This window comes from Lithobates pipiens, unplaced genomic scaffold, assembly GCF_037356315.1.
Source record: "Lithobates pipiens isolate NorthernLeopardFrog02 unplaced genomic scaffold, aLitPip1_a1.2 Scaffold_13, whole genome shotgun sequence".
Lineage (NCBI taxonomy): Eukaryota > Metazoa > Chordata > Amphibia > Anura > Ranidae > Lithobates > Lithobates pipiens.
In genome coordinates this window covers 547,373,721-547,398,808 of record NW_027507718.1, presented here as the reverse complement: position 1 = coordinate 547,398,808, position 25,088 = coordinate 547,373,721, and the positions used below count along the sequence as shown (strand labels likewise).

The 25,088-nt window shown below is 47.7% G+C and overlaps 1 protein-coding gene and 1 long non-coding RNA gene across 2 annotated transcripts in view; both read right to left on the bottom strand.

Annotated features, from left to right (window-relative positions):
* Nucleotides 1-314: 314 nt before the first annotated feature.
* On the bottom strand, nt 315-1,553 carry LOC143976256 (uncharacterized). The gene is made up of 3 exons (XR_013272576.1): nt 1,275-1,553; nt 825-1,182; nt 315-469 (listed from the first exon to the last, which is right to left on the bottom strand). It is a non-coding gene; the product is annotated as an uncharacterized LOC143976256 (long non-coding RNA).
* A 58-nt stretch (nt 1,554-1,611) lies between these two features.
* Nucleotides 1,612-25,088, bottom strand: part of LOC143975814 (putative N-acetyltransferase camello) — an 87,562-nt gene continuing 64,085 nt past the window's right edge. Inside the window, exon 2 of the mRNA XM_077478367.1 lies at nt 1,612-5,021. Within this exon, the coding sequence (XP_077334493.1) occupies nt 3,811-4,893 (1,083 nt within the window). The 5' untranslated portion in view covers nt 4,894-5,021 and the 3' untranslated portion in view covers nt 1,612-3,810. The remainder of the gene's footprint in view (nt 5,022-25,088) is intronic.

Sequence of the window (25,088 nt, the reverse complement as noted above, 5' to 3'; positions counted from 1 at the left end):
CCCATTAACAGTGGAGCCTCCACATTTTTTGAAAAGAGAATATAGGTTTGGTTATGAGTAATTCACCATAATATATACTAGAGATGAGCTTGGCTTCGACTCGAAACATCGGCCGTTCGTCTGTTCGGCGAATTCAGAACTTTGTGGACCGTTCGCACCCAATTCGTGTGGTACGAACGGCCCACAATGCACTACGCCATCGCAGTGCATTGCTGGCACATGATTGGCCAAGCATGCACTGTGACCCCACATGCTTGGCCAATCACAGCGCCGGCAGCGAGGAGAGCCATAATTGGCCACTGGCAGGATGCATGTGGCCAATTATAGCTCAGGGGGTTTAGTACACGCCCCACACTATATAAGGCCGCCAGCGCGTGCAGGGAAAGAGCAAGATAGGCAGGGACAGTGTCCTTTTCTCAGGCATCTGCAGGAGTTAGTGGGTGTTGTGTGCCTCCAGCACAGTATATACCTGTATCTACCCTTTATTGCTGTTCTCTAATACAGCCATCTGCAGGAGCTAGTAGGTGTTGTGTGCCTCCAGCACAGCACAATATACACCTGTATCTACCCTTTATTGCTGGTGTTCTCTAATACAGGCATCTGCAGTAGTTAGTGGATGGTGTGTGCCTCCAGCACAGTATACACCTGTATCTACCCTTTATTGCTGGTGTTCTCTAATACAGCATTCTGCAGGAGTTAGTGGGTGTTGTGTGCCTCCAGCACAGCACAATATACACCTGTATCTACCCTTTATTGCTGGTGTTCTCTAATACAGCCATCTGCAGGAGTTAGTGGGTGTTGTGTGCCTCCAGCGCAGTATACACCTGTATCTACCCTTTATTTCTAGTGTTCTCTAATACAGCCATCTGCAGGAGTTAGTAGGTGTTGTGTGCCTCCAGCACAGCGCAATATACACCTGTATCTACCCTTTATTGCTGGTGTTCTCTAATACAGGCATCTGCAGTAGTTAGTGGGTGGTGTGTGCCTCCAGCACAGTATACACCTGTATCTACCCTTTATTGCTAGTGTTCTCTAATACAGCCATCTGCAGGAGTTAGTAGGTGTTGTGTGCCTCCAGCACAGCACAACATACACCTGTATCTACTCTTTATTGCTGGTGTTCTCTAATACAGGCATCTGCAGTAGTTAGTGGGTGTTGTGTGCCTCCAGCACAGTATACACCTGTATTTACCCTTTACTGCTGGTGTTCTCTAATACAGCCATCTGCAGGAGTTAGTGGGTGTTGTGTGCTTCCAGCACAGCACAATATACACCTGTATCTACCCTTTATTGCTGGTGTTCTCTAATACAGCTATCTGCAGGAGTTAGTGGGTGTTGTGTGCCTCCAGCGCAGTATACACCTGTATCTACCCTTTATTGCTAGTGTTCTCTAATACAGCCATCTGCAGGAGTTAGTAGGTGTTGTGTGCCTCCAGCACAGCACAATATATACCTGTATCTACCCTTTATTGCTGGTGTTCTCTAATACAGCTATCTGCAGGAGTTAGTGGGTGTTGTGTGCCTCCAGCACAGTATACACCTGTATCTACCCTTTATTGCTAATGTTCTCTAATACAGGCATCTGCAGGAGTTAAAGTGGAGATACCCCTTATTGCTGGTGTTGTCTGTTGCATAGCTTGCATATTAGCCTTTAAAATTAGCACTTTTGATTTTGAACGTTCGAGTCCCATAGACTTTAATAGGGTTCTAAAATTCGTACGAATGTTTGGTCCGTTCGAAGGTTCTGGTGCGAACCGAACCGGGGGGGGGGGGGGGGGGAGATGTTCGGCTCATCCCTAATATATACCAATGATGAAATATGGATAAAACTGCGCCTCAGGGGAAAAGATCATAAAGGAAGGCAAGGAACTTCATCGGAGTATCAGACTCCAGTCTCTAGCATGACAGAAAGGGATACTGACCATTATTTTAAAAAAGAGGCTCCCGAGGCACTGGTTTGGGCAGGGAGTGTTCCTCCCTTACGTTGACAAAACCAAAGTGCAATTTTAAGTGTAATAAATCAGCTTCCTGCTGATCGCAAAAGTGAAAGAACACATTTCTGGGCACCCTTTAGACAAGCATGTTCCAGATAGAGCTGGCCACTGGATTATGAAGACTTTAGCTCTGCAGTCTGGCCATTAGTTGCTTAGTCACGTTATATCAGACCTGTTTCTGGAACTGTAATCAAGCAACTGATCAGCACAGCACAGCTAATCTGCACCATCTAGTAACCAGAAGAGAGGAACATGCTCGTCTAAAACAAGGATGGGCAGCCAGTGCAATGTATTCTTTTCCTCAGGCTCATCACTCATCAACTCTTAGGGCCCTTTCACATGGGTTGTCCAATCAGGTCCTCCTGTCAGTTTTTCAGGTGGACCTGATCGGACCTTGCAGTCTCCCCTATGGAGTGGCAGATGTCAGCGTATGCATGTCCGCTGACACCCCGCCGATATCCGATCCGATGCTGCCTGCAAAAAGCAGACGGATGGTGGACCTATTTTCTCTCCATCTGGCGGATCGGATCAGGCCCAGGCATGTACTGGCCATCGGGACTACCGTGAGTTTCCCGGTGGGCCTATGGCTCAGTGGGCCACTCTGATGTAAGGGGGCTGGTGATGGGACACTCTGATGTAAGGGGGCTGGTGATGGGACACTCTGATGTAAGAGGGCTGCTGATGGGACACTCTGATGTAAGGGGGCTGCTGATGGGACACTCTGATGTAAGGGGGCTGCTGATGGGACACTCTGATGTAAGGGGGCTGCTGATGGGACACTCTGATGTAAGGGGGCTGCTGATGGGACACTCTCATGTAAGGGGGCTGCTGATGGGACACTCTGATGCAAGGGGGCTGCTGATGGGACACTCTGATGTAAGGGGGCTGCTGATGGGACACTGATGTAAGGGGGTTGCTGATGGGACACTCTGATGTAAGGGGGCTGCTGATGGGACACTTTGATGTAAGGGGCTGCTGATGGGACACTCTGATGTAAGGGGGTGCTGATGGGACACTCTGATGTAACGGGCTGCTGATGGGACACTCTGATGTAAGGGGGCTGCTGGTGGGACACTCTGATGTAAGGGGCTGCTGGTGGGACACTCTGATGTAAGGGGCTGCTGGTGGGACACTCTGATGTAAGGGGGCTGCTGGTGGGACACTCTGATGTAAGGGGGGGGGCTGGTAATGGGGCACTCTGATGTAAGGGGGCTGGTAATGGGACACTCTTATGTAAGGGGGTGCTGATGGGACACTCAAAATTTAAGTGGGCCGGTCTGGAGGAAGTCCAGGGCCAAATTTCTTTCCCAGTCCAGCCCTGATCAGGCCTGTCAGTTTCCATCCGATTTCCCCATAGAGGAGAACGGGACTGTGTCCGTGTCTGCTCTGCACAGTGGAACGGACAGGACCCGCCATCCGCCTGCTCAATCGGGGATCAGCGGAGAGAGATCCCACGATGCCCAAGTGAAATCTGCTTCACGGAGGCGCCCGTGTGAAAGGGGCCTTACACTCGTGGTCTCTGCTTTCAGTTCATAGCTGAAAAGGGAGATACTGTATTGAGAGAGTAGAATGAATTGTACACGCAAGCACAAGGAAATTAATGAAGATGGGGATCTCTGGAACCATTCTAAGGTATTTATGGGTACTAAATGTACACAGGATTTTAAGGAAACAATTTCAAAGACATTATAAAGCAATTGAGAATTGAAATTTTAAGCATATACTGTATTTACATTTTTTTTTTTTTTTTTGCACTTTAATTATGCATTATGTATTTACAGGTTATTTTATTACCATCTGAGGAACTGAGGTGGTCTCATTGTCTTCTACTCATTGTAAAATCATCTTTCAGTCGCTGGATGATTTTCCCGGCTGCCTCTGGCTCCAGGCGTTCCTTTCCCAAATACGGCTCCTCGGTATTACATGTGGTCAGGTTCTGAAGAAGTCGATGTTTGGGAACCTTCAGAAGTTTACCAGGGAGATGGAACGCAAATATCAGATGGTTCCACACGCTGTAGATCCCCTCCTCGGTATGACGGCAGTAGCCATTGGTGATGAAGAAGTCACAGGTCAGGCAGCATTCATTTATGACGGAACCTTGCTCCGTAATCTTTATTTTCAAAGCCGAGGCAGTGGATTCTGGTCTCCAATACAACGATCCCATCTTCCTATAAACAAAAGGCAATGGCCCACAGCTGTTCTGGTCATAGGAGGGAACAATCGGGAGGTCACCGAATTCTGTGGCGTCGGGACTGTGCACTAATATATAGTGAGCGATCTCTGTCTTGTAGATATCAGTACCCAGAATCCTTAGCTCTGGTTCACCATACCAAGGGGCAGTTTGGTACAAAGAGAGAAGTTCGGACAACGGGAAGGAGAACTTAAAGTTACCATAACGAGAAGCAGATCGGTTGAAAGCCGAAGAGCTGGCAAACTGTTGGCTTATTTTCTCTTCATACATTATGGCCATCTCTGGTGAAAGCAAACCCTTTACGTTCTCCAAAGCCCGTTGGCGGCCTCCATCAATGTCATCTAAAGAGATGCTCGCACTCCAGAACGACAGGTCCTTCAATTCAGGTCTGGATTGTATTTCTGTTGCTTTGAAACCATCTTGTTTATAAATTTCATACATGGAGAAGAGGTCGGTGACGTGTTGTAGGTTGGACACCGCAAATGGAAATTGGGTATGTTGGAAGTGATGGAGCTTCACCCGCTCGAGCCTTCTAAGCATTTTCCTCCCGCCGTCGTTCAGTTGAGATTTGCCAGCAATCAAAGTGGAAGAAATATCTATAATGGATAAAAGTTTCCCCCGCGTGAAAGAGCTTGACTTTCTTCTTGAGATAAAAAAGTCCTGAAGGTCTTCTTCCTTCATATTGTCCCCGTTTCTCGACATTTCCATAATGTCTGAGTCTCGGTTTTGGAATCCTGTGCCTTCTCGTGTCTCTGCTGTCCACACAAATGTCAACGTTCCCAGGAGAGCTGTAGGTTATATAAAGCACAAGGTACACTCAGACCATGTAGATCACCCTATAGGAAGAAAGTAGAAGAAATGAGGTGGAATGTTTCATGCGTTATTGATACAGCTGTGTGATTTCACAAGCTCCTGACAACAATATCTTGTAAATTAAGGTGAACAGATTGTTAAAATGAAATCCGGGGACATATTTTTTTTTTTTTATTATTTTATTCGCATATTTTCCTCAAATTATATATGCAGTCAGAAGTGTAGCGTGGGTTGTCAGCGCCCGGGACAAGGCAAGAAATGTGCACCCCCGCCAGACTTTTAGCACTCCCCGAGTCCCTTCCACTAGTACAGTAGTACTGACCAACTTGATTCCTACACTGACCTACCTACCCACTGAACTAACCTACCTAGTGTCCTACCCTGACCACTACACTGGCCTACCCGATTCCTACAATATCCTCTACACTAACCTACACTGACCTACCCGATTCCTACAATATCCTCTACACTAACCTACACTGACCTACCCAATTCCTACAATATCCTCTACACTAACCTACATTGACCTACCCAATTCCTACACTGACCACTAGATTAAGCTACCTGATTCCTACAATATCCTCTACACTAACCTACACTGACCTACCCAATTCCTACAATATCCTCTACACTAACCTACATTGACCTACCCAATTCCTACACTGACCACTAGATTAAGCTACCTGATTCCTACAATATCCTCTACACTAACCTACACTGACCTACCCGATTCCTATACTGACTACTAGATTAAGCTACCTGATTCCTACAATATCCTCTACACTAACCTACACTGACCTACCCGATTCCTACAATATCCTCTACACTATCCTACACTGACCTACCCGATTCCTACAATATCCTCTACACTAACCTACACTGACCTACCCGATTCCTACAATATCCTCTACACTAACCTACACTGACCTACCAGATTCCTACAATATCCTCTACACTAACCTACACTGACCTACCCGATTCCTACAATATCCTCTACACTAACCTACACTGACCTACCCGATTCCTACAATATCCTCTACACTAACCTACACTGACCTACCCGATTCCTACAATATCCTCTACACTAACCTACACTGACCTACCCGATTCCTAAAATTTCCTCTACACTAACCTACACTGACCTACCAGATTCCTACAATATCCTCTACACTAACCTACACTGACCTACCCGATTCCTACAATATCCTCTACACTAACCTACACTGACCTACCCGATTCCTACAATATCCTCTACACTAACCTACACTGACCTACCCGATTCCTACAATATCCTCTACACTAACCTACACTGACCTACCCGATTCCTACAATATCCTCTACACTAACCTACACTGACCTACCCGATTCCTACAATATCCTCTACACTAACCTACCCAATTCCTACAATATCCTCTACACTAACCTACACTGACCTACCCAATTCCTACAATATCCTCTACACTAACCTTCACTGACCTACCCGATTCCTATACTGACTACTAGATTAAGCTACCTGATTCCTACAATATCCTCTACACTAACCTACAGTGACCTACCCGATTCCTACAATATCCTCTACACTAACCTACACTGACCTACCCGATTCCTACAATATCCTCTACACTAACCTACAGTGACCTACCCGATTCCTACAATATCCTCTACACTAACCTACACTGACCTACCTGATTCCTACAATATCCTCTACACTAACCTACACTGACCTACCCGATTCCTACTATATCCTCTACACTAACCTACACTGACCTACCCGATTCCTACTATATCCTCTACACTAACCTACACTGACCTACCCGATTCCTATACTGACTACTACTCTGACCTACCTGAGTTCTATACTGACCACTACACTGACCTACCTGATTCCTGCACTACTCACACCCCCCCTCCCCACACACAAACAGTGTAGATTGGTTGACTTTGCTCACCCCTCCATGGCCTCTATGATAATCTATCAGAGCAGGTACTGTTCCCAACACCCAGCTGCTCCTCAGTATCCCCTGTCAAGAGCTTCTCCAATAGTCACCGTATGCTCTGCACTGCCCCCCCCCCCCCCCCCGCGTGGTTCTCACACACACACACACGGGTCACCCTCACCAGAGGGACCATGGGGGACAGGCTAGACTACAGGAGTCCCTGGGCAGGGGGGGCAACACAGCACACTTGGGGGGGGCACAGTAATGATTGTGTACCCCCCCAAATGTTTCACCCAGGGCGAGAGTAACAGATGCCCCCCCTCCATACCACTGCAATGCGGGGGACAAATCCGAGGACAGACTGGCTCCAGGGACAGTGTCCTCAATCTGGGGACTGTCCCCGGAAACCGGGAATGTCTGGTGACCCTATTGTAAATGGTCATTTTATTATTATTGTTTTTGTAAAAAAAAATTGCAGGTTTCTTCTCTTTGTACTATTCTGTCGTTTTAACCACTTGAAGGCCAGACCTTTTTCCTACACTTTTCTTTTACAAGTAAAAATCTATATTTTTTGGCTGGAAAATTACTTAGAACCCCCAAATAATATGTATATATTTTTAGCAGAGGCTCTGAAGTGGGGGTCAGCAACCAGTAGATCTCAGACAGGTGACTGGTAGATCGAGGTCTGGGGTGGCCAATCCACCATCCCAGAGCATCAGAGTGCAATGCAGAGGGATTACTTGTTGAGTTGGAGCTGTAGTAGGGAGGAAGAGCCACATAAGCCGATGCCTCCACTGTAGTGCCGGCTCCTGTCCCAATGCAAAGTGCTACCAACTGCACTCCACCTCTTATCCCGGATAGCGGTCTCCAGAGTGGTCTCAGCAGCAGGAAAGAGGAGATCTTCAGATCAGTGTGAAACAATACACCGGGTATAAAATATAGGGCTGCTTTCACACTGATGTACTGCGGTTTACCCACACCGCGGGGGCGCAGTGCAGTGTACATGCAGCTTTCCTTTGTGTTTGCTGCGCTTAGCCATAGACTTCTATTATATCCTGCGGGTGTGATGCACTTTCTGAATGCAGGAGGTTTGGTGAGCTTTCAGAAAGAGCACCACACCTGCAGGATGTAATAGAAGTCAATGGCAAAGTGTAGCTAACCCAGTAAATTTGCAGATGTGCCGCGGCGCAGGTAAACCGCAGCACATTAATGTGACAGCAGCCTTATAGGGGGCTCAGAACACTAATGGGCCGTACACACAATAGGATTTTCCGACAACAAATGTTGGATGTGAGCTTGTTGTCGGAAAGTCCGACCGTGTGTAGGCTCCATAGAACATTTGTTGGCGGAATTTCCGCTAACCAAATGTTTGAGAGCAGGTTCTCAAATTTTCTGACAACAAGACTTGTTGTTTGAAATCCCGAGCGTGTAGTAGACAATTCCGACGCACGAAAGTTCCACGCATGCTCGGAATCAAGCAGAAGGAGCCGCACTGGCTATTGAACTTCATTTTTCTCGGCTCATCATACGTCTTGTACGTCACCGCATTCCTGACGTTTGGAATTTCCGACAACATTTGTGTGACACATGTGTGTATGCAAGACAAGTTTGAGCCGACATCCTTCGAAAAAAAAAAAAATCCACGGTTTTGTTGGTGGAAAATCCTATCGTGTGTACGGGGCATAAGAGTTTATTTAACATTTTGCAGTTTGGAGGGGGGTGGTAAAACTCCCATAATTAAGATGTGTTTTTTTATCACCCCCTGCCGCAACCGCACACCCCCTTTTAGCTGCAGTAGCCAGGGGTGTACACGTATCACAGGTGCAGCAGAAGTTGTACGCCCTGTAATGGTTGGTGGGTAGGGGCGTCGGGAGGGGGTGGCTAGGGGGGCTGAAGCCCCAAATGAGACCCCCTAAAGCCCCGAGTGTCAGCTCCGTGGGGTCTTCATTGTTGGCCCCGAGCGCCGGGACCAATCTGATCCCGAGCGCCAGAGCAGGTCCCGCCTTCTGGAGCTTGCACATCTATGACGGACGTCCCACTGGTCCAATGCCGGGACCACGGGATGTGTGACGTCCCTCATAGGCGCTGTTGGCTCCAGAAGGCGGGAATTACAAAGCTGCTGCCGCGCCACATACCCGCTTGGCGCTCGGGCGAGCCGCTCTCCTCTCCTCCTCGGACTGGCTGCTGTGACAGGTCAGTGTGTAATAAGGTCAGTGTAGGTAGGTCAGTGTGTGGTAATGTCAGTGTAGGTAGGTCAGTGTGTTAATGTCAGTGTAGGTAGGTCAGTGTGTTAATGTCAGTGTAGGTAGGTCAGTGTAGGTAGGTCAGTGTGTTAATGTCAGTGTAGGTAGGTCAGTGTGTGTGTGTGGTAATGTCAGTGTAGGTAGGTCAGTGTTTGGTAATGTCAGTGTAGGTCAGTCAGTGTAGGTAGGTCAATACCGTTAGTGTATGTAGGTCAGTGTATGTATATGTCCAGTGTATGTAGATCAGGCAGGTGAGTGTAGGTAGGTCACTACCGTCAGTGTAGGTAGGTTAGTGTAGGTAAGTCACTACCGTCAGTGTCGCGGCCCAGCCCAAAAAAAGTTGCGTACGACACCGCCCCCAACCCCCCCCCCGTTCAGGCCTTGGACTCCGGGCTGAAGCCCCTGGTCCTTTTGCCACCTAGCAACACCCCTGTTGGTGGGTGTAGCACCTGCCAAGTATGACCCTACAAGTGAATGAGGCATCTCTGTAAGGGCCCTGCCACCTTGTACAGCAAACAAGATTGTTTGTAACTTTAACAAACGTTGTGTTACTTTCTCACCGCCTGCTTTAACCCCTTGGACCCCGCAGAAGCATGCAGTTGCAGGGCACTTGCAGAGTGGCCCCATTTACTTGAGTTGGGCGCGATTGGCAGTTGGTAGGACCCCACCAAAAGCAACAGGAGCGTTTAAGTCCTGTTGCGGCATGTGTATGTAGCAAAGTCTTTAGCCTCTTCCAGTCTAATGAGGACCTCTAAGGCCAAAGATAGCTGACATCCTTCTGTAAGTAGTGGGTTGTGAGGCATAGTGGGTGCAAGGTGTAAGTTATTGGGCGCCAGACACTTCTTGAATGCAGAAGAGATGTTTATTTCTTTTACAGTCTTTCTTTTATGAGGGAAAGAGGGTTACGGTCAGGACACCCTTAAGCAGTTGCAATTTCAATTGGCAGACTCCGAAACTTCAATAGGAGGACAGCCGTGCAGGGAAAGGTCCCAGCAAGAAGCCACATCTGCACGTGCAGGATTGCTGTCTCCTATGGTAACAGTCTTTAACGGTTCCTAACTCAAATCGTAACAGTCCCCTCAGCTTCACTACAACTTCTGCTTGTAGTTATTCAGCCTCTTGAGCTCCTGGTCTCCCACTGGACCCTCTGATTCAAATAGGAGCAGTAGTCAGTGGCTCTCACCATCTGCTCTGCCAGCTACGTAGACTAGTTCATCCCACAGAAGGACAAAGCAGTGGTAGTTGGAACAATCATTAATTCACGGCTTGATTACGCAAACTCCCTTTACTTAGGATTACCCCAATATCAACTTGTGCGCTTACAACATATCCAAAACACGGCGGCAAGGCTGATAACAGGGAAAAAACTCTGGGAATCCATCTCTCCTTCACTGAGGAGCTTACATTGGCTAACTGTAAAGAATCCAATCACATTCAAGACCTTCTGCCTCACCCAGAAATGCATGCATAGAGACGCTCCTCAATACCTATTCGAGAAAATAAAACACTACACACCCAACGGCAGTCTTCGATCCTCTAACCAAAACCTCCTCCTCTGTACAAATCTAAGGGGGAACGGAGATTCGCTGTCCAAGGACCACGGCTATGGAACGCTCTACCAACCAACATCCGCTTGGAAGGAAACCTCCAGGTCTTCAGGAAAAAACTCAAGACCTTCCTCTTCTAGAAGATGGACAACAAAGCTCAGCACAGCGCCTTGATGCGATTCAGTTCGTTTTGAGCGCTATACAAATTATTCATTCATTCATTCACTGACCCTGAATCCCTGGAGCTCCTCAAAGCTTTGTTTTGTTATCTACCTCAAGCATAACCCATGCTTCTCTGCTGGGTCCCTAGCTTGGCACTCCAGATACTTCTCAAGCTCCACCCCTGCTAACTGGCTTGGTCCCTGACTTGACTCACAAGGCTGCTCTGCAATCGTCACCTCCGCTGGTTGGGTCCCTGACTTGATCCCCTCCTGAAGTTTCCCGATTCTCCACCGTGCCCATTTGGTGAGAAGTCTGCTCCAGTATTTGCTTCAGGTACTTACCGGTCGCTGAGGAAGGTGGTTGGTCCCTTAGTGGTGACACCTTCCCTTCTACCTCCGACCACAACAGGTTCTCCGGCCGGCAGAACCATTACTTGGTTGGACTGCAATCTGCAATCCCAACGCTGCTCTCTTACTTCTGGATAGGCCCTCAGACAGCCTAGCAGCCAGATGTGCCTGGGATAGGCCCAATCCCTGGCCTAGCAGCCCGACACACATCCACCCGGACAACAGTCCAGATGGCACAGAACATAGATCACCTGACTCCATCCGAATATAGAGGCTCTCCCAGCAGGCCAAGGGATTCAAGAAAACCCCTGCCCATTGCATAGTTGCCAACATTGTAAAAAAAAAAATCGGGACACTTTTTTGGCAGTAGGCGGAGTTGTGTTATAATTAGGGGACGGGGCATGCGGTTATAGGTGTGGCATAGGAAAAGGATATAATGCGGTGTGTGACGTGGCAAAATATGGGCGTGGTTTACGTAAAATAATGGGTGTGGCTTACATGGGGTGTGGCTCAAAAGGGTGTGGTTAGTGTTTGAGATGAATGCGGGATGGAAAGGGAAAGGGGGGGGTGGAGGGCTGGAGGGACAGCAGCCCCCCGATCCTACACCACAATAGCAATGTGTTTTCCAGAGTTTGACAATCAGCAGATAAAGATACTCCAAATACCTGGTGTTAGCGCTTCAATCATCCCAGCGCCATGATTGTTATGGTGTCAGGATGATTGAAGCGCATTATTTCTATTATTACATTGTAATACGAAATGAAATCATTCAACTCACCATAATGCAGAATCAGTGGGAGCCATGAGCGTGTCACTAGCCCCGTTGCCTGCCACCAGATTCCATCAGGTGCCCCATCAGAGCAGCCTTCATCACACTGGTGTCCATCGACGGAGCCCCTCCTAACATCTGGTGCCCCTCTGACATCCAGACTCTGACTGGCCCTCTGACATCCAGACTCTGACTGGCCCTCTGACATCCAGACTCTGACTGCGCCCCTCTCACATCCAGACTCACTGGCGCCCCTGACATCCAGACTCACTGGCGCCCCCTCTGACATCCAGACTGGCCCCCTCTGACATCCCATCCACAGACTGGCCCCCTCTGACATCCCATCCACAGACTGGCCCCCTCTGACAGATCCCATCCACAGACTGGCCCCCTCTGACAGATCCCATCCACAGACTGGCCCCCTCTGACATCCCATCCACAGACTGGCCCCCTCTGACATCCCATCCACAGACTGGCCCCCTCTGACATCCCATCCACAGACTGGCCCCCTCTGACAGATCCCATCCACAGACTGGCCCCCTCTGACAGATCCCATCCACAGACTGGCCCCCTCTGACAGATCCCATCCACAGACTGGCCCCCTCTGACATCCCATCCACAGACTGGCCCCCTCTGACATCCCATCCACAGACTGGCCCCCTCTGACATCCCATCCACAGACTGGCCCCCACTGACAGATCCCATCCACAGACTGGCCCCCTCTGACAGATCCCATCCACAGACTGGCCCCCTCTGACATCCCATCCACAGACTGGCCCCCGACATACCACTGGCCCCCGACATCCCGTCGTTGCCACGTGGAGACTTTCAATTGTGGGGCCGCCCACTGCACTTTACACACACATACACACTGGCAGCGGGGGTGGGTGGCGCCACAGATTTTCTATTGAAGGCCAGCTTCTGGTCTTCTTAAAAATGGCGGCCGGTGGAGACATTGTCTACGCCGGCCGCAGACCACTAGCGGCCGGTGGCGAAAAACAGGAAATTTGAATTTCCCGGGACAAACCGAATTTCCCAGGACATTTCCCGGGACAAAATTAATTCGGGACAAATGTCCTAATCCCGGGAATGTCCCGGGAAATTCGGGACTGTTGGCAACTATGCCATTGGCTGAGATACCCCATATACCCATAGCCTGACCTTGAGTTGTCCTTCTAGTACCGCCAAGTGCCCAGCTGCCTAGCGGTAGAAGAGAAAAGCACAACAAAGCCAAAGTTAGGAAGAAATCAATAGATCTCTAACAATTGACTAAGGTAACTACTCCTGGCAAGTAAATCTGTGAGGAGCATCCCTGACCTTACGTTCACACCTATGCATTTTTTAGTGCGTTTTGCAGTTTGCAGAAATGTACTACAATCGATTTAACATAGTTTCCTATATTACTAGTTCACATCTATGCGTTTTGCAGCTGGTGCATTTTTGGAAAGGATCTGGGACTTTTTTCACCGCGATTTATAGCTACTAGACTTCAATGGAGCTGCACCAGAAACACAAGTGGTGCATTTTGTATGTGTTTTACATTTTGCATTTCTTATTTTACCACTGTATATAGCTGGTTGCTAAGCATAGCTGGCCGCCGCGTCCTTAGCAACCGATGAGTCATCAGCACTCAGCAGGGTTCCCCGCTGAAAGCTGAATGTAAAAATTTGCAAAAAAAAGCACGTGGGTTTCCCCCCCCCAGATCTATACCAGGCCTTTTGGGTCTAGTATGGATTCGGAGGGGACCCCCTGCCACGCTAAAATAATAAAAACATTGTTGCCCCCCCCCCAAATCCATACCAGACCCATACCAGACCAGACCCTTATCCAAGCATGCCGCCCGGCAGGTAAGGAAAGGGAGGAGACGTGTGAGTGCCCCCCCCCCCGAACCATACCAGACCGTATGCCCTCAACATGGGGGGGATGGGTGCTTTGAGGCAGGGGGGCTTTGCGCCCCCACCCCAAAGCTCCTTGCTCCCATGTTGATGAGGACAAGGGCCTCTTCCCTACAACCCTAGCCGGTGGTTGTCGGGGTCGGAGGGCAGTGGGCTTATCGATAACTGGAAGCCCCCTTTAACAGGGGCACCCCCAGATCGCGCCCCACCCATGTGAATGGGTAGGGGTACGTCGTGCCCCTACCCATTCACCAAAAAAAGCAGTGAAAAAAAAAAGCCAGTTTTTGACAATTTCTTTATTAGTAAAATAGCTGAGCCGTCGTCTCTCCCGGTGTCGTCTCTCCCGGTGTCGTCTCTCCTGATGTCGTCTCACCCGGTGTCGTCTCACCCGGTGTCGTCTCTCCCAGTGTCGTCTCTCCCGGTGTCGTCTCACCCGGTGTCGTCTCTCCCGGTGTCGTCTCTCCTGATGTCGTCTCACCCGGTGTCGTCTCACCCGGTGTCGTCTCTCCCAGTGTCGTCTCTCCCGGTGTCGTCTCACCCGGTGTCGTCTCTCCCGGTGTCGTCTCTCCTGATGTCGTCTCACCCGGTGTCGTCTCACCCGGTGTCGTCTCTCCCAGTGTCGTCTCTCCCGGTGTCGTCTCACCCGGTGTCGTCTCACCCGGTGTCGTCTCTCCCAGTGTCGTCTCACCCGGTGTCGTCTCACCCGGTGTCGTCTCTCCCGGTGTCGTCTCTCCCGGGGTCATCTCTCCCGATGTCGTCTCACCCGGTGTCGTCTCTCCCGATGTCGTCTCTCCCGGTGTCGTCTCACCCGGTGTCGTCTCTCCCGGTGTCGTCTCTCCCGGTGTCGTCTCTCCCGGTGTCGTTTTCTTCTGTCACCGTTTTCTCCCCAAGCTTTTTTTTTGCGTATTTTTTTTGCCGCCAAATTTTTTATTTATTTTTGCACATTCAGCTTTAAGAGGAGAACCCCGCAAACAGCCCGATGACTCATCGGTTGTTAGGGACACAGCAGCTGGCCTCCCGGCCCCCTCCTTAGCACCCAGATTTATACAGTGTGTTTTATAGTGTGTTAAAAAAGAGGGGGGAAAAAAAACGTAAAACGCAAAATGCATGAAAAATGCATGCAAAAGCACAAAAAAAAACCACTGGTATAAAATCGCAAAATGCAACTCAGTGTGCTACATGTACAACTTTGCTGCCTCAGGGTAAGGATAGGGGGCAGTAAGACTGTGAATAAAACAGGGGTTTTGCTAACACCCAAACTTTGTGTGAATAAGCATAAGGGGGCCACTGCTGAATGCAACTAAGGGGCTCATTCACAAGTACAGCAGGCACTGGCTGCTCCCCTGAAACGCAATCCAAGTGTGTGCTGACAGGTGGTGAGGAGGTGATATGTTGCCTCCTCACCACCTGATGTTAACCCATCATTGTCATGCAACGCATGTGATTGCAGCAGGATAGTACGCCGATTCAGGGGAGGACTGACCATTCGGGCCACTCTGGGCACTGCCCGAGGGCCCGGGCCACTAGGGGGCCCCTTCAGGGCTTCCAGCTTCAGTAAAACCAGGGACAGTATGTAAAAATCCTGAGATTATAGCTGCCCCACCTCTCCAGTACCTTCTCAGCCAATAGAAACATGTCTGTGTATACTGTGTGTACATGTCTGTATACTGTGTGATTGTATACTGTGTGTGTGTGTGTGTGTGTATACTGTGTGTGTGGCCCCATAATCTAGGGTGCTGATTGGTGGCACTGATAGGCACTGATAGGAACTGGTAGGCAGCACTGATGGGCACTGAGGTGGCACTAATGAGTCTGCACTGATCGGCAGCACTGATAGCTGACACTGATGGGCACTGATCGGTGGCACTGAAGGGCACTGATGGGCACTCATAGGCAATACTAATGGGCACTGATAGGAACTGGTAGGCAGCACTGATGGACACTGATAGGCAGCACTGATAGGTGACACTGATGAGGAGGCACTGATTGGCTGCACTGATGGGTACTGATAGGAATTGGTAGGCAGCACTGATGGGCGCTGAGGTGGCACTAATGAGTCTGCATTGATAGGCGGCACTGATGGGCACTGATAAAACTGGTAGGCAGCACTGATAGGAACTTGTAGGCAGCACTGATGGGCACTGATAGGCAGCACTGATAGGTGACACTAATGAGGAGGCATTGATGGGCACTAATTGGTGGCACTGATGGGCACTGAGGTAGCACTAATGAGTCTGCGCTGATTGGTAGCACTGATATCTGACACTGATGGGCACTGAACAGTGGCACTGATTAGCACTGATGGGCACTCATAGGCAATACTGACGGGCTCTGATAGGAACTGGTAGGCAGCACTGATGGACACTGATAGGCAGCACTGATAGATGACACTGATGAGGAGGCACTGATAGGCACTGATTGGCCGCACAGATGGGCGCTGATAGGAACTGGTAGGCAGCACTGATGGGCACTGAGGTGGCAATAATGAGTCTGCATTGATAGGCGGCACTAATAAAACTGGTAGGCAGCACTGATAGGAACTGGTAGGCAGCACTGATGGGCACTGAGGTGGCACTAATGAGATTGCATTGATAGGCGGCACTGATGGGCACTGATAGGAACTGGTAGGCAGCACTGATAGGAACCAGTAGGCAGCACTGATGGGCACTGATAGGCAGCACTGATAGGTGACACTGATGAGGAGGCACTGATTGATGACACTGATGGCCACTGATAGGAATTGGTAGGGAGCACTGATGGACACTGAGGCGGCACTAATGAGTTGGCACTGATAGGCGGCACTGATAGGTGGCACTGATAGGTGGCACTGATCGGTGGTAGTGAAGGGCACTGATTGGTGGCACTGATTAAAAAGAAGTGTTGAGATCTCTGGTCTCCTATCAGAGATATCAAACAAAAAGGATGTGAGCATGGGGACTATAACGGGGTACATAAAATTAATTAGAAAAAGATTAGAATCAAAACATTATACATATAAAAACAATTTATTCAAAAAGAAATTACAACATAATATAAAGATATAATGTCTCAGAGGTATGGGTCACAATTTGTAGAGACGAGTGAGGTAATCGCTCGACTAGTTTCGCTTCACAGCTTCATCAGGACATTACCTACGTCTAAAAATACATGTATTTAGTATAGCGAATCATTAAGTATACAATGTACAGTAAAAAAGGAAATATATGAAAGAATAATCATTTTAATATGGAGACATACTTAAAAGATTTGTAACGCAAGAGCGCTCATCCTACCTCTCCAGCCCTGTTCCTGAACTGGGTCAGACTCGATGGCACAAAAAAGGGGAGAAAGTCTTTCCCGGCGACTGGGAGGGGAATTTTCCGAAATGTCAACTAATGATCCAGATATAATAATCAAAAACTACGTGTAAAAAAGTATAAAGTATAGATGAAAAAAGGGATTTCTCATTAGTTGAACTAAGATTTTGAAAGGGGGAAACCACAAGAAGAAGTGATGATGATGAAGAAATGAAAGGGTGTGAGTAGTAGTGTGCTGAGTGGGAGATTGCAAAAGTTAAATGTAGAGGGTGCACTGAATAGATACAAGGTAAGTCTTTATAGAGACGTAGGTAATGTCCTGATGAAGCTGTGAAGCGAAACTAGTCGAGCGATTACCTCACTCGTCTCTACAAATTGTGACCCATACCTCTGAGACATTATATCTTTATATTATGTTGTAATTTCTTTTTGAATAAATTGTTTTTATATGTATAATGTTTTGATTCTAATCTTTTTCTAATTAATTATATGTGCCCCGTTATAGTCCCCATGCTCACATCCTTTTTGTTTGATATCTCTGATAGGAGACCAGAGATCTCAACACTTCTTTTTAATCTGTCCTACTGGGATGAGGGTGCACTTTGCTAGAATATATTTTGTATTACCCCAAAGCCACTTACTTCTCTGATTGGTGGCACTGATGGGCACTGATAGGCATCACTGGTAGCTGACACTGATGAGGAGGCACTGATGGGCACTAATTGGCCACACTGGTAGGACTAGATTGATAATCAGGACACACATAATCAGTGCCGGTGTCTCTTTAGCATAAGCCACTTATGAGCTTTCTCCTTCTCTCCTCATGCTCTCAGGGTGAGGAAAGAAAAGCCGTTAACCGGCTTATGTTTACAGTACATCCTGTGATCAGCTGTCATTGGCTCACAGCTGATCACGTGGTAAAAGGCTTCTGTGATTGGCCCTTTACTTCGATCTGTCACAGAGCGCACTGCCTGGGTGCCCCATGGGGCGGGCACACAGCGTGATCACGGGTGGAGGTCCATGGACTTCCACCCGACAAACTACTAAGCCTGCACTGTAGCCATGCTTTGGTTATGGCACGGGCAGGAAGGAGCTCTACATGGAGTTCTACTTTAACCACTTCAATACCGGGGGGCACTTACACACCTTCCTGCCCAGACCAATTTTCAGCTTTCAGCGCTGTCGCACTTTGAAGGACAATTGTGCGGTCATGCTACACTGTACCCAAATGAAATTTTTATCATTTTTTTCCCCACAAATAGAGCTTTCTTTTGGTGGTATTTGATCACCTCTACGGTTTTTATTTTTTGCTAAACAAATTAAAAAAAACGAAAATTTTGAAAAAAAAATTTTTTTTTCAGTTTCAAAACTTTGTAAATAAGTAAGTTTTCTCCTTCACTGACGGGCACTGATAAGGTGGCACTGATGGACACCGATGAGGTGGCACCAATGAAGTGGTACTGATGAACACTGATATGTGGCACTGATAGGCGGCACGGATGGGCACTGATAGCTGGCACAAATTGGCACTGATAGCTGACACGAATTGGCATGGATGGGCATGGATAGGCAGTACAAGGGGGTTGATTTACTAAAGGTAAATATACTGCAAGTGCTGGGGGGGTGGAGCTCTGAAATCAGGGGGAAGCTCTGATGAATTCTATCACCCAATCATTTTAACTGAGAAAGAACAAGCGGGACTTTTGAAGGTACCAAAGTAATCAAAGTAGATTGATTAAAAAAATAATGTTTATTTAATAAAGTTTCTTTTAAAATAACGAACTGTTCAAGAGGATTAAATATCATTTACATGTTTCGCTCAGAAGAGCTTCCTCAGGAGTTTTTTTTTTTTTTTTATCAAATATGTTTATTGGTTTTCAGGTTCAACAAAACATACAAAACAATAAGCCTGGATACAAGGGGGTTGATTTACTAAAGGTAAATATATTGCAAGTGCTGGGGGGGTGGAGCTCTGAAATCAGGGGGAAGCTCTGATGATTTCTATCACCCAATCATTTTAATTGAGAAAGAACAAGCGGGACTTTTGAAGGTACCAAAGTAATCAAAGTAGATTGATTAAAAAAATAATGTTTATTTAATAAAGTTTCATTTAAAATAACAAACTGTTTAAGAGGATCAAATATCATTTACATGTTTCGCTCAGAAGAGCTTCCTCAGGAGTTTTTTTTTTCCCAATATGTTTATTGGTTTTCAGGTTCAACAAAACATACAAAATAATAAGACAGTATGAAACACGTAACTTGTTTTCATGTAGCATCTATCATCAAGTAGTATATTATTGGCTATTAAATCTATTTGTCCAGATTAACCAGTTTCTATCGAACTGTATACAACGCATAGAGTTCATCGCTAAGAGACGTTCAAAGGTATCATTTCTGTGTAAAGGCTTTTATCACATCCGAGAGGTTGGTAGAGGTAGTGGCTTTCCAGTGTTGGAGTATTAGGTTCCTAGATTCTAAGAGAATGTGGGTTACCACTGATCTAAAGTGTGGTGGAAACTTTTCTATGCCTAGATGTAGAACTCCCAGTGCTGGGTTAGGAGGTGTGATGATACCGGTGAGCCTTGAGATTAGTTGGAATATTTGATTCCAGAGACTTTTTATGCTCGGACAATGCCTAGTCTATATGGGGTATAATGACATCTATTTATAATTTTGGTGGTTAAGTCCCAGTGTTTGGTGCAGTGGGAAGCTTTATGTATTTCTGTGAAGGCCGGTTGCCCCTCAGAAGTTTTTGAAAGTGTTGCATGAAGCTTAAGTACTAGTATTATTTAAACTTCATGCAACACGTTCAAAAACTCCTATCATGGGGTACCAATATTCCTATATACCTTTAAAACATTGAGTCCAGGGCTGCCATAAAATTGCTGTTCAGGTCGTTGTGACCTTTGCTAGAGGCCATCATTTATTCATAAGAACATTGAGTTTGGACTTGGTCAAGTTTCCTTCATTACCGGAGAACGCATTTTGTACAAAGAGCTGCTTTTGGTTGAAATAATGTGTAGAAGAGTTTAATGCCTTTCTGGCTAGGTGGGTTGGTAGAGAAGTAAGACCATGTGGGTTGAGGCGGGGTACATGGCACATTTGGGTCATGCGTAAGACGATGTACAACTTGGAGGTATCTATAGAATTCTGGCTAGGGCAGGTGAAATTTCCGGGACATGGGTTTTGAAGTCAACTGTCTAAGACAGTGATTCTCAACTAGGGTTCCTCCAGAGGTTGCTAGGGGTTCCTTCAGCATTGGGCCATTTCTGCCTCTTGGATAAGTTCCCACTGACACCATTGATCTTTTTAGCTGTCTGTAAGGAACATTCTTCCCAATGACCACAAGTGTAAGGACCATTCTTCCCAATGACCACAAGTGTAAGGACCATTCTTCCCAATGACCACAAGTGTAAGGACCATTCTTCCCAATGACCTCAAGTGTAAGGATCATTCTTCCCAATGACCTCAAGTGTAAGGACCATTCTTCCCAATGACCACAAGTGTAAGGACCATTCTTCCCAATGACCACAAGTGTAAGGACCATTCTTCCCAATGACCTCAAGTGTAAGGATCATTCTTCCCAATGACCACAAGTGTAAGGACCATTTTTCCCAATGACCACAAGTGTAAGGACCATTCTTCCCAATGACCACAAGTGTAAGGACCATTCTTCCCAATGACCTCAAGTGTAAGGATCATTCTTCCCAATGACCTCAAGTGTAAGGACCATTCTTCCCAATGACCACAAGTGTAAGGACCATTCTTCCCAATGACCTCAAGTGTAAGGACCATTCTTCCCAATGACCACAAGCATAAGGACCATTCTTCCCAATTACCACAAGTATAAGGACCATTCTTCCCAATGACCACAAGTATAAGGACCATTCTTCCCAATGACCACAAGTATAAGGACCATTCTTCCCAATGACCACAAGTGTAAGGACCATTCTTCCCAACGACCACAAGTGTAAGGACCATTCTTCCCAATGACCACAAGTGTAAGGACCATTCTTCCCAACGACCACAAGTGTAAGGACCATTCTTCCCAACGACCATAAGTGTAAGGACCATTCTTCCCAATGACCACAAGTGTAAGGACCATTCTTCCCAATGACCACAAGTGTAAGGACCATTCTTCCCAATGACCACAAGTGTAAGGACCATTCTTCCCAACGACCACAAGTGTAAGGACCATTCTTCCCACTGACCACAAGTGTAAGGACCATTCTTCCCAATGACCTCAAGTGTAAGGACCATTCTTCCCAATGACCTCAAGTGTAAGAACCATTCTTCCCAATGACCACAAGTGTAAGGACCATTCTTCCCAATGACCTCAAGTGTAAGGACCATTCTTCCCAACGACCACAAGTGTAAGGACCATTCTTCCCAACGACCACAAGTGTAAGGACCATTCTTCCCAACGACCACAAGTGTAAGGACCATTCTTCCCAACGACTACAAGTGTAAGGACCATTCTTCCCAATGACCTCAAGTGTAAGGACCATTCTTCCCACTGACCACAAGTGTAAGGACCATTCTTCCCACTGACCACAAGTGTAAGGACCATTCTTCCCACTGACCACAAGTGTAAGGACCATTCTTCCCAATGACCACAAGTGTAAGGACCATTCTTCCCAATGACCACAAGTGTAAGGACCATTCTTCCCACTGACCACAAGTGTAAGGACCATTCTTCCCACTGACCACAAGTGTGAGGACCATTCTTCCCAATGACCACAAGTGTAAGGACCATTCTTGCCAATGACCACAAGTGTAAGGACCATTCTTCCCACTGACCACAAGTGTGAGGACCATTCTTCCCAATGATCACAAGTGTGAGGACCATTCTTCCCAATGACCACAAGTGTGAGGACCATTCTTCCCAATGACCACAAGTGTGAGGACCATTCTTCCCAATGACCACAAGTGTGAGGACCATTCTTCCCAATGACCACAAGTGTGAGGACCATTCTTCCCAATGACCACAAGTGTAAGGACCATTCTTCCCAATGACCACAAGTGTGAGGACCATTCTTCCCAATGAGCACAAGTGTAAGGACCATTCTTCCCAATGACCACAAGTGTAAGGACCATTCTTCCCAATGACCACAAGTGTAAGGACCATTCTTCCCAATGACCACAAGTGTAAGGACCATTCTTCCCAATGACCACAAGTGTAAGGACCATTCTTCCCACTGACCTCAAGTGTAAGGACCATTCTTCCCAACGACCACAAGTGTAAGGACCATTCTTCCCAATGACCACAAGTGTAAGGACCATTCTTCCCAATGACCACAAGTGTAAGGACCATTCTTCCCAACGACCACAAGTGTAAGGACCATTCTTCCCAATGGCCACAAGTGTAAGGACCATTCTTCCCACCGACCATCACACTAATGTACCATGAGTTGTAGATTTCTAATTTTTAGCAGGGGTTCCCCAAGACTGGAGAACTATTTCAAGGGTTCCTCCATGTTGAAAAGGTTGAGAAAGGCTGGTCTAAGATGAGAATTGCCCTCACTTTGGTGGACGTTCCTTTCCTGTTAACATGTCAGGACAGGAAGTTAAGAGACAACGAAAAATACCTAATACGGGGGTTTAACCCTTCTCTACTTCATCTAAAATGAAATAAAACAGTTTTTACTATGTATACACATTAACTCTGAACCGTTTCATTGTGGTTCAAACCTATACCGCCTTTTGGTATTTGTAATGTCTTTGGCAAGATCTGCATCTAACATAATAATAAAATCAAGGTGTTTGCTTTTAGTTTATGGTGTGTATGTAAAAAAAGAAAGATCTATTAATTAATGTGGCTTTTAATCTTTTTTTAAAAAGTGAAAAAAACTTTTTTATTAGAGGGAAAAGCCCTCTCCTTAGCCTCCCGCTCCCCAGGGCTGGGTTGGCTTCACCCTTCTCCTTCTACTGCCCCTCAGAGACAGTTTGGTGGAGCTCAGGTTATCCTAAGGACAGGACTGCATGGGTGCAGGGCTGGTGCAAGGATTTTTGACACCCTAGGAGAAACCTAATTTTGCCGCCCCCCCCCATTGGTTCCACCCATGACTCCACCCCCTTTGCGCTGCCCATGCAACAGAAGGCCCTGCTATACAGGAAGCAGTAGCTCTGCTTCCTCTAGCGCTGGCTCCAGTGCTCCTCTAATTACACTACCGGTTGGAGTTAGTTTCATAGTGCAGCCTGCAGAGAATGCAGACGCGGAAGGAAACCAGTGTGCCCTAGGCGGCTGCCTAGTTTGCCTAGTGGTAGCACCGGCCCTGCATTGGCGGATGCTAGGGTCGGAGCAGAGCTCAACGAGGCAACCCCTGCACTTTATATTAGTGTAGCCAAGTGCCGCCGGCTGTGTGTTTCACCCTCTTGCCCCCCACCACTGTGCTGCTCTGCCGGATAGAGGATGAGAGGGCTGCGTATTCTGGTGCTCACTTTGCTCCTTTTCTCCTCCCACTGGAAACTGTGACAGGCCGAGATAAATGCTGGGTTGTGCGTGCAGCGGCTGGCGCTCTCGCCTTTGACTTCCCTGCTGCGCCGCTGGAGCGACTCTGTGTGTAACTCCTGCCTCCTGCCTAGCAAGCAGCACCAGAGAGCATATCAAAGCACCAAGGAGGCTGTGAAGAGACGCAGGGGAGGATCATGAGAAATGTAGTCTTAAAGCGGAGGTCCACCCTAAAGTGAACCTTCCGCTCATTGGAACCCCCCCCCCCCCTCCGGCGCCACAATTGGCACCTTTCAGGGGGGAGGGGGGTGCAGGTACCTGTACAGTACAGGTATCTGCACCCACTTCCAGCGTAGATTCTGCAGAAGCTATGCCCCTTTCCGCAGATACTACATCCCTTTCCGAAGGTCCCCCCGCTGCCTGCTGGGAAACACACGGATCCCAGAGGCAGCGGGGACCATCCTTATTGCGCAGCGCGACTCGCGCGTGCGCAGTAGGGAACCAGGAAATGAAGCCGTAAGGCTCCACCTCCTGATTCCCATACCCAAGATGGCGGCGGCAGCACCCGAGAGACGATCGAGAGATCGGCTTCGGGTACCGACATTGCGGGCACGCTGGGCGGGTAAGTGTTATTATTTTAAAAGTCAGCAGCTGCAGTATTTGTAGCTGCTGGCTTTAAAAAAAAAAAAAACAGCGGAACTCCCGGTGGACTCCCGCTTTAAAGGGGCACTATACAATTCAAGGAATTGGATGCAGAACTACAATACCCAGAATTGCTTGTTACATAGAGGGGGGGGGGGGGGACACAGAACTTTTCCTGGGCAATTCTGGTGAGATTGGAGTCTTTTTGCAGGAGGAAGCCAAGCTGTAGAGTTGTGTGGCCTTGGCCGGGACTGTGCAGAGACCAGGGTGCCATCTCGGAGGGCTGGGTGCGGGGATCAGAGAATGCGGACCTGTTGCCTTTGCTGAGCCTGTGCAGAGATTGAGTGCCCGTGCTGCGTTCATAAAAGCCCGAGGACTGAGCTGCAAAGAGATTCACTTGCTGTGTCTTGGGACCAGAGCTGGGAGACCCGCTGTGCCTACATTAGAGAGCAAAGAGCCAGTGAGGGTCAGAGCTGAGAGATTTGGCCTTGTGAGGACCTGTTTAGGAGGACTGAGTTACCTGGTCCCTGTACATGAGGACAGCAGACCGCCAAGTGATCGAGAGAGGATTCCTGTGTTCTGGGAGGGGTAATCTGAAGTGCAAAATATATACAAAATATGCAAAATATATACAAAACCTCTTTGAAACCAACTACTGCAAGGCTATTATGACAAAAAACAGGCTCTTATACCACCATTTCAATAATATTTAATGAGGTAAATGTTGACAAAACAAGATAAAACGCTAAAAAAAAGGGAAGAACGGACAGTTGGATTTATTTCAGAATCGGACGCTCAT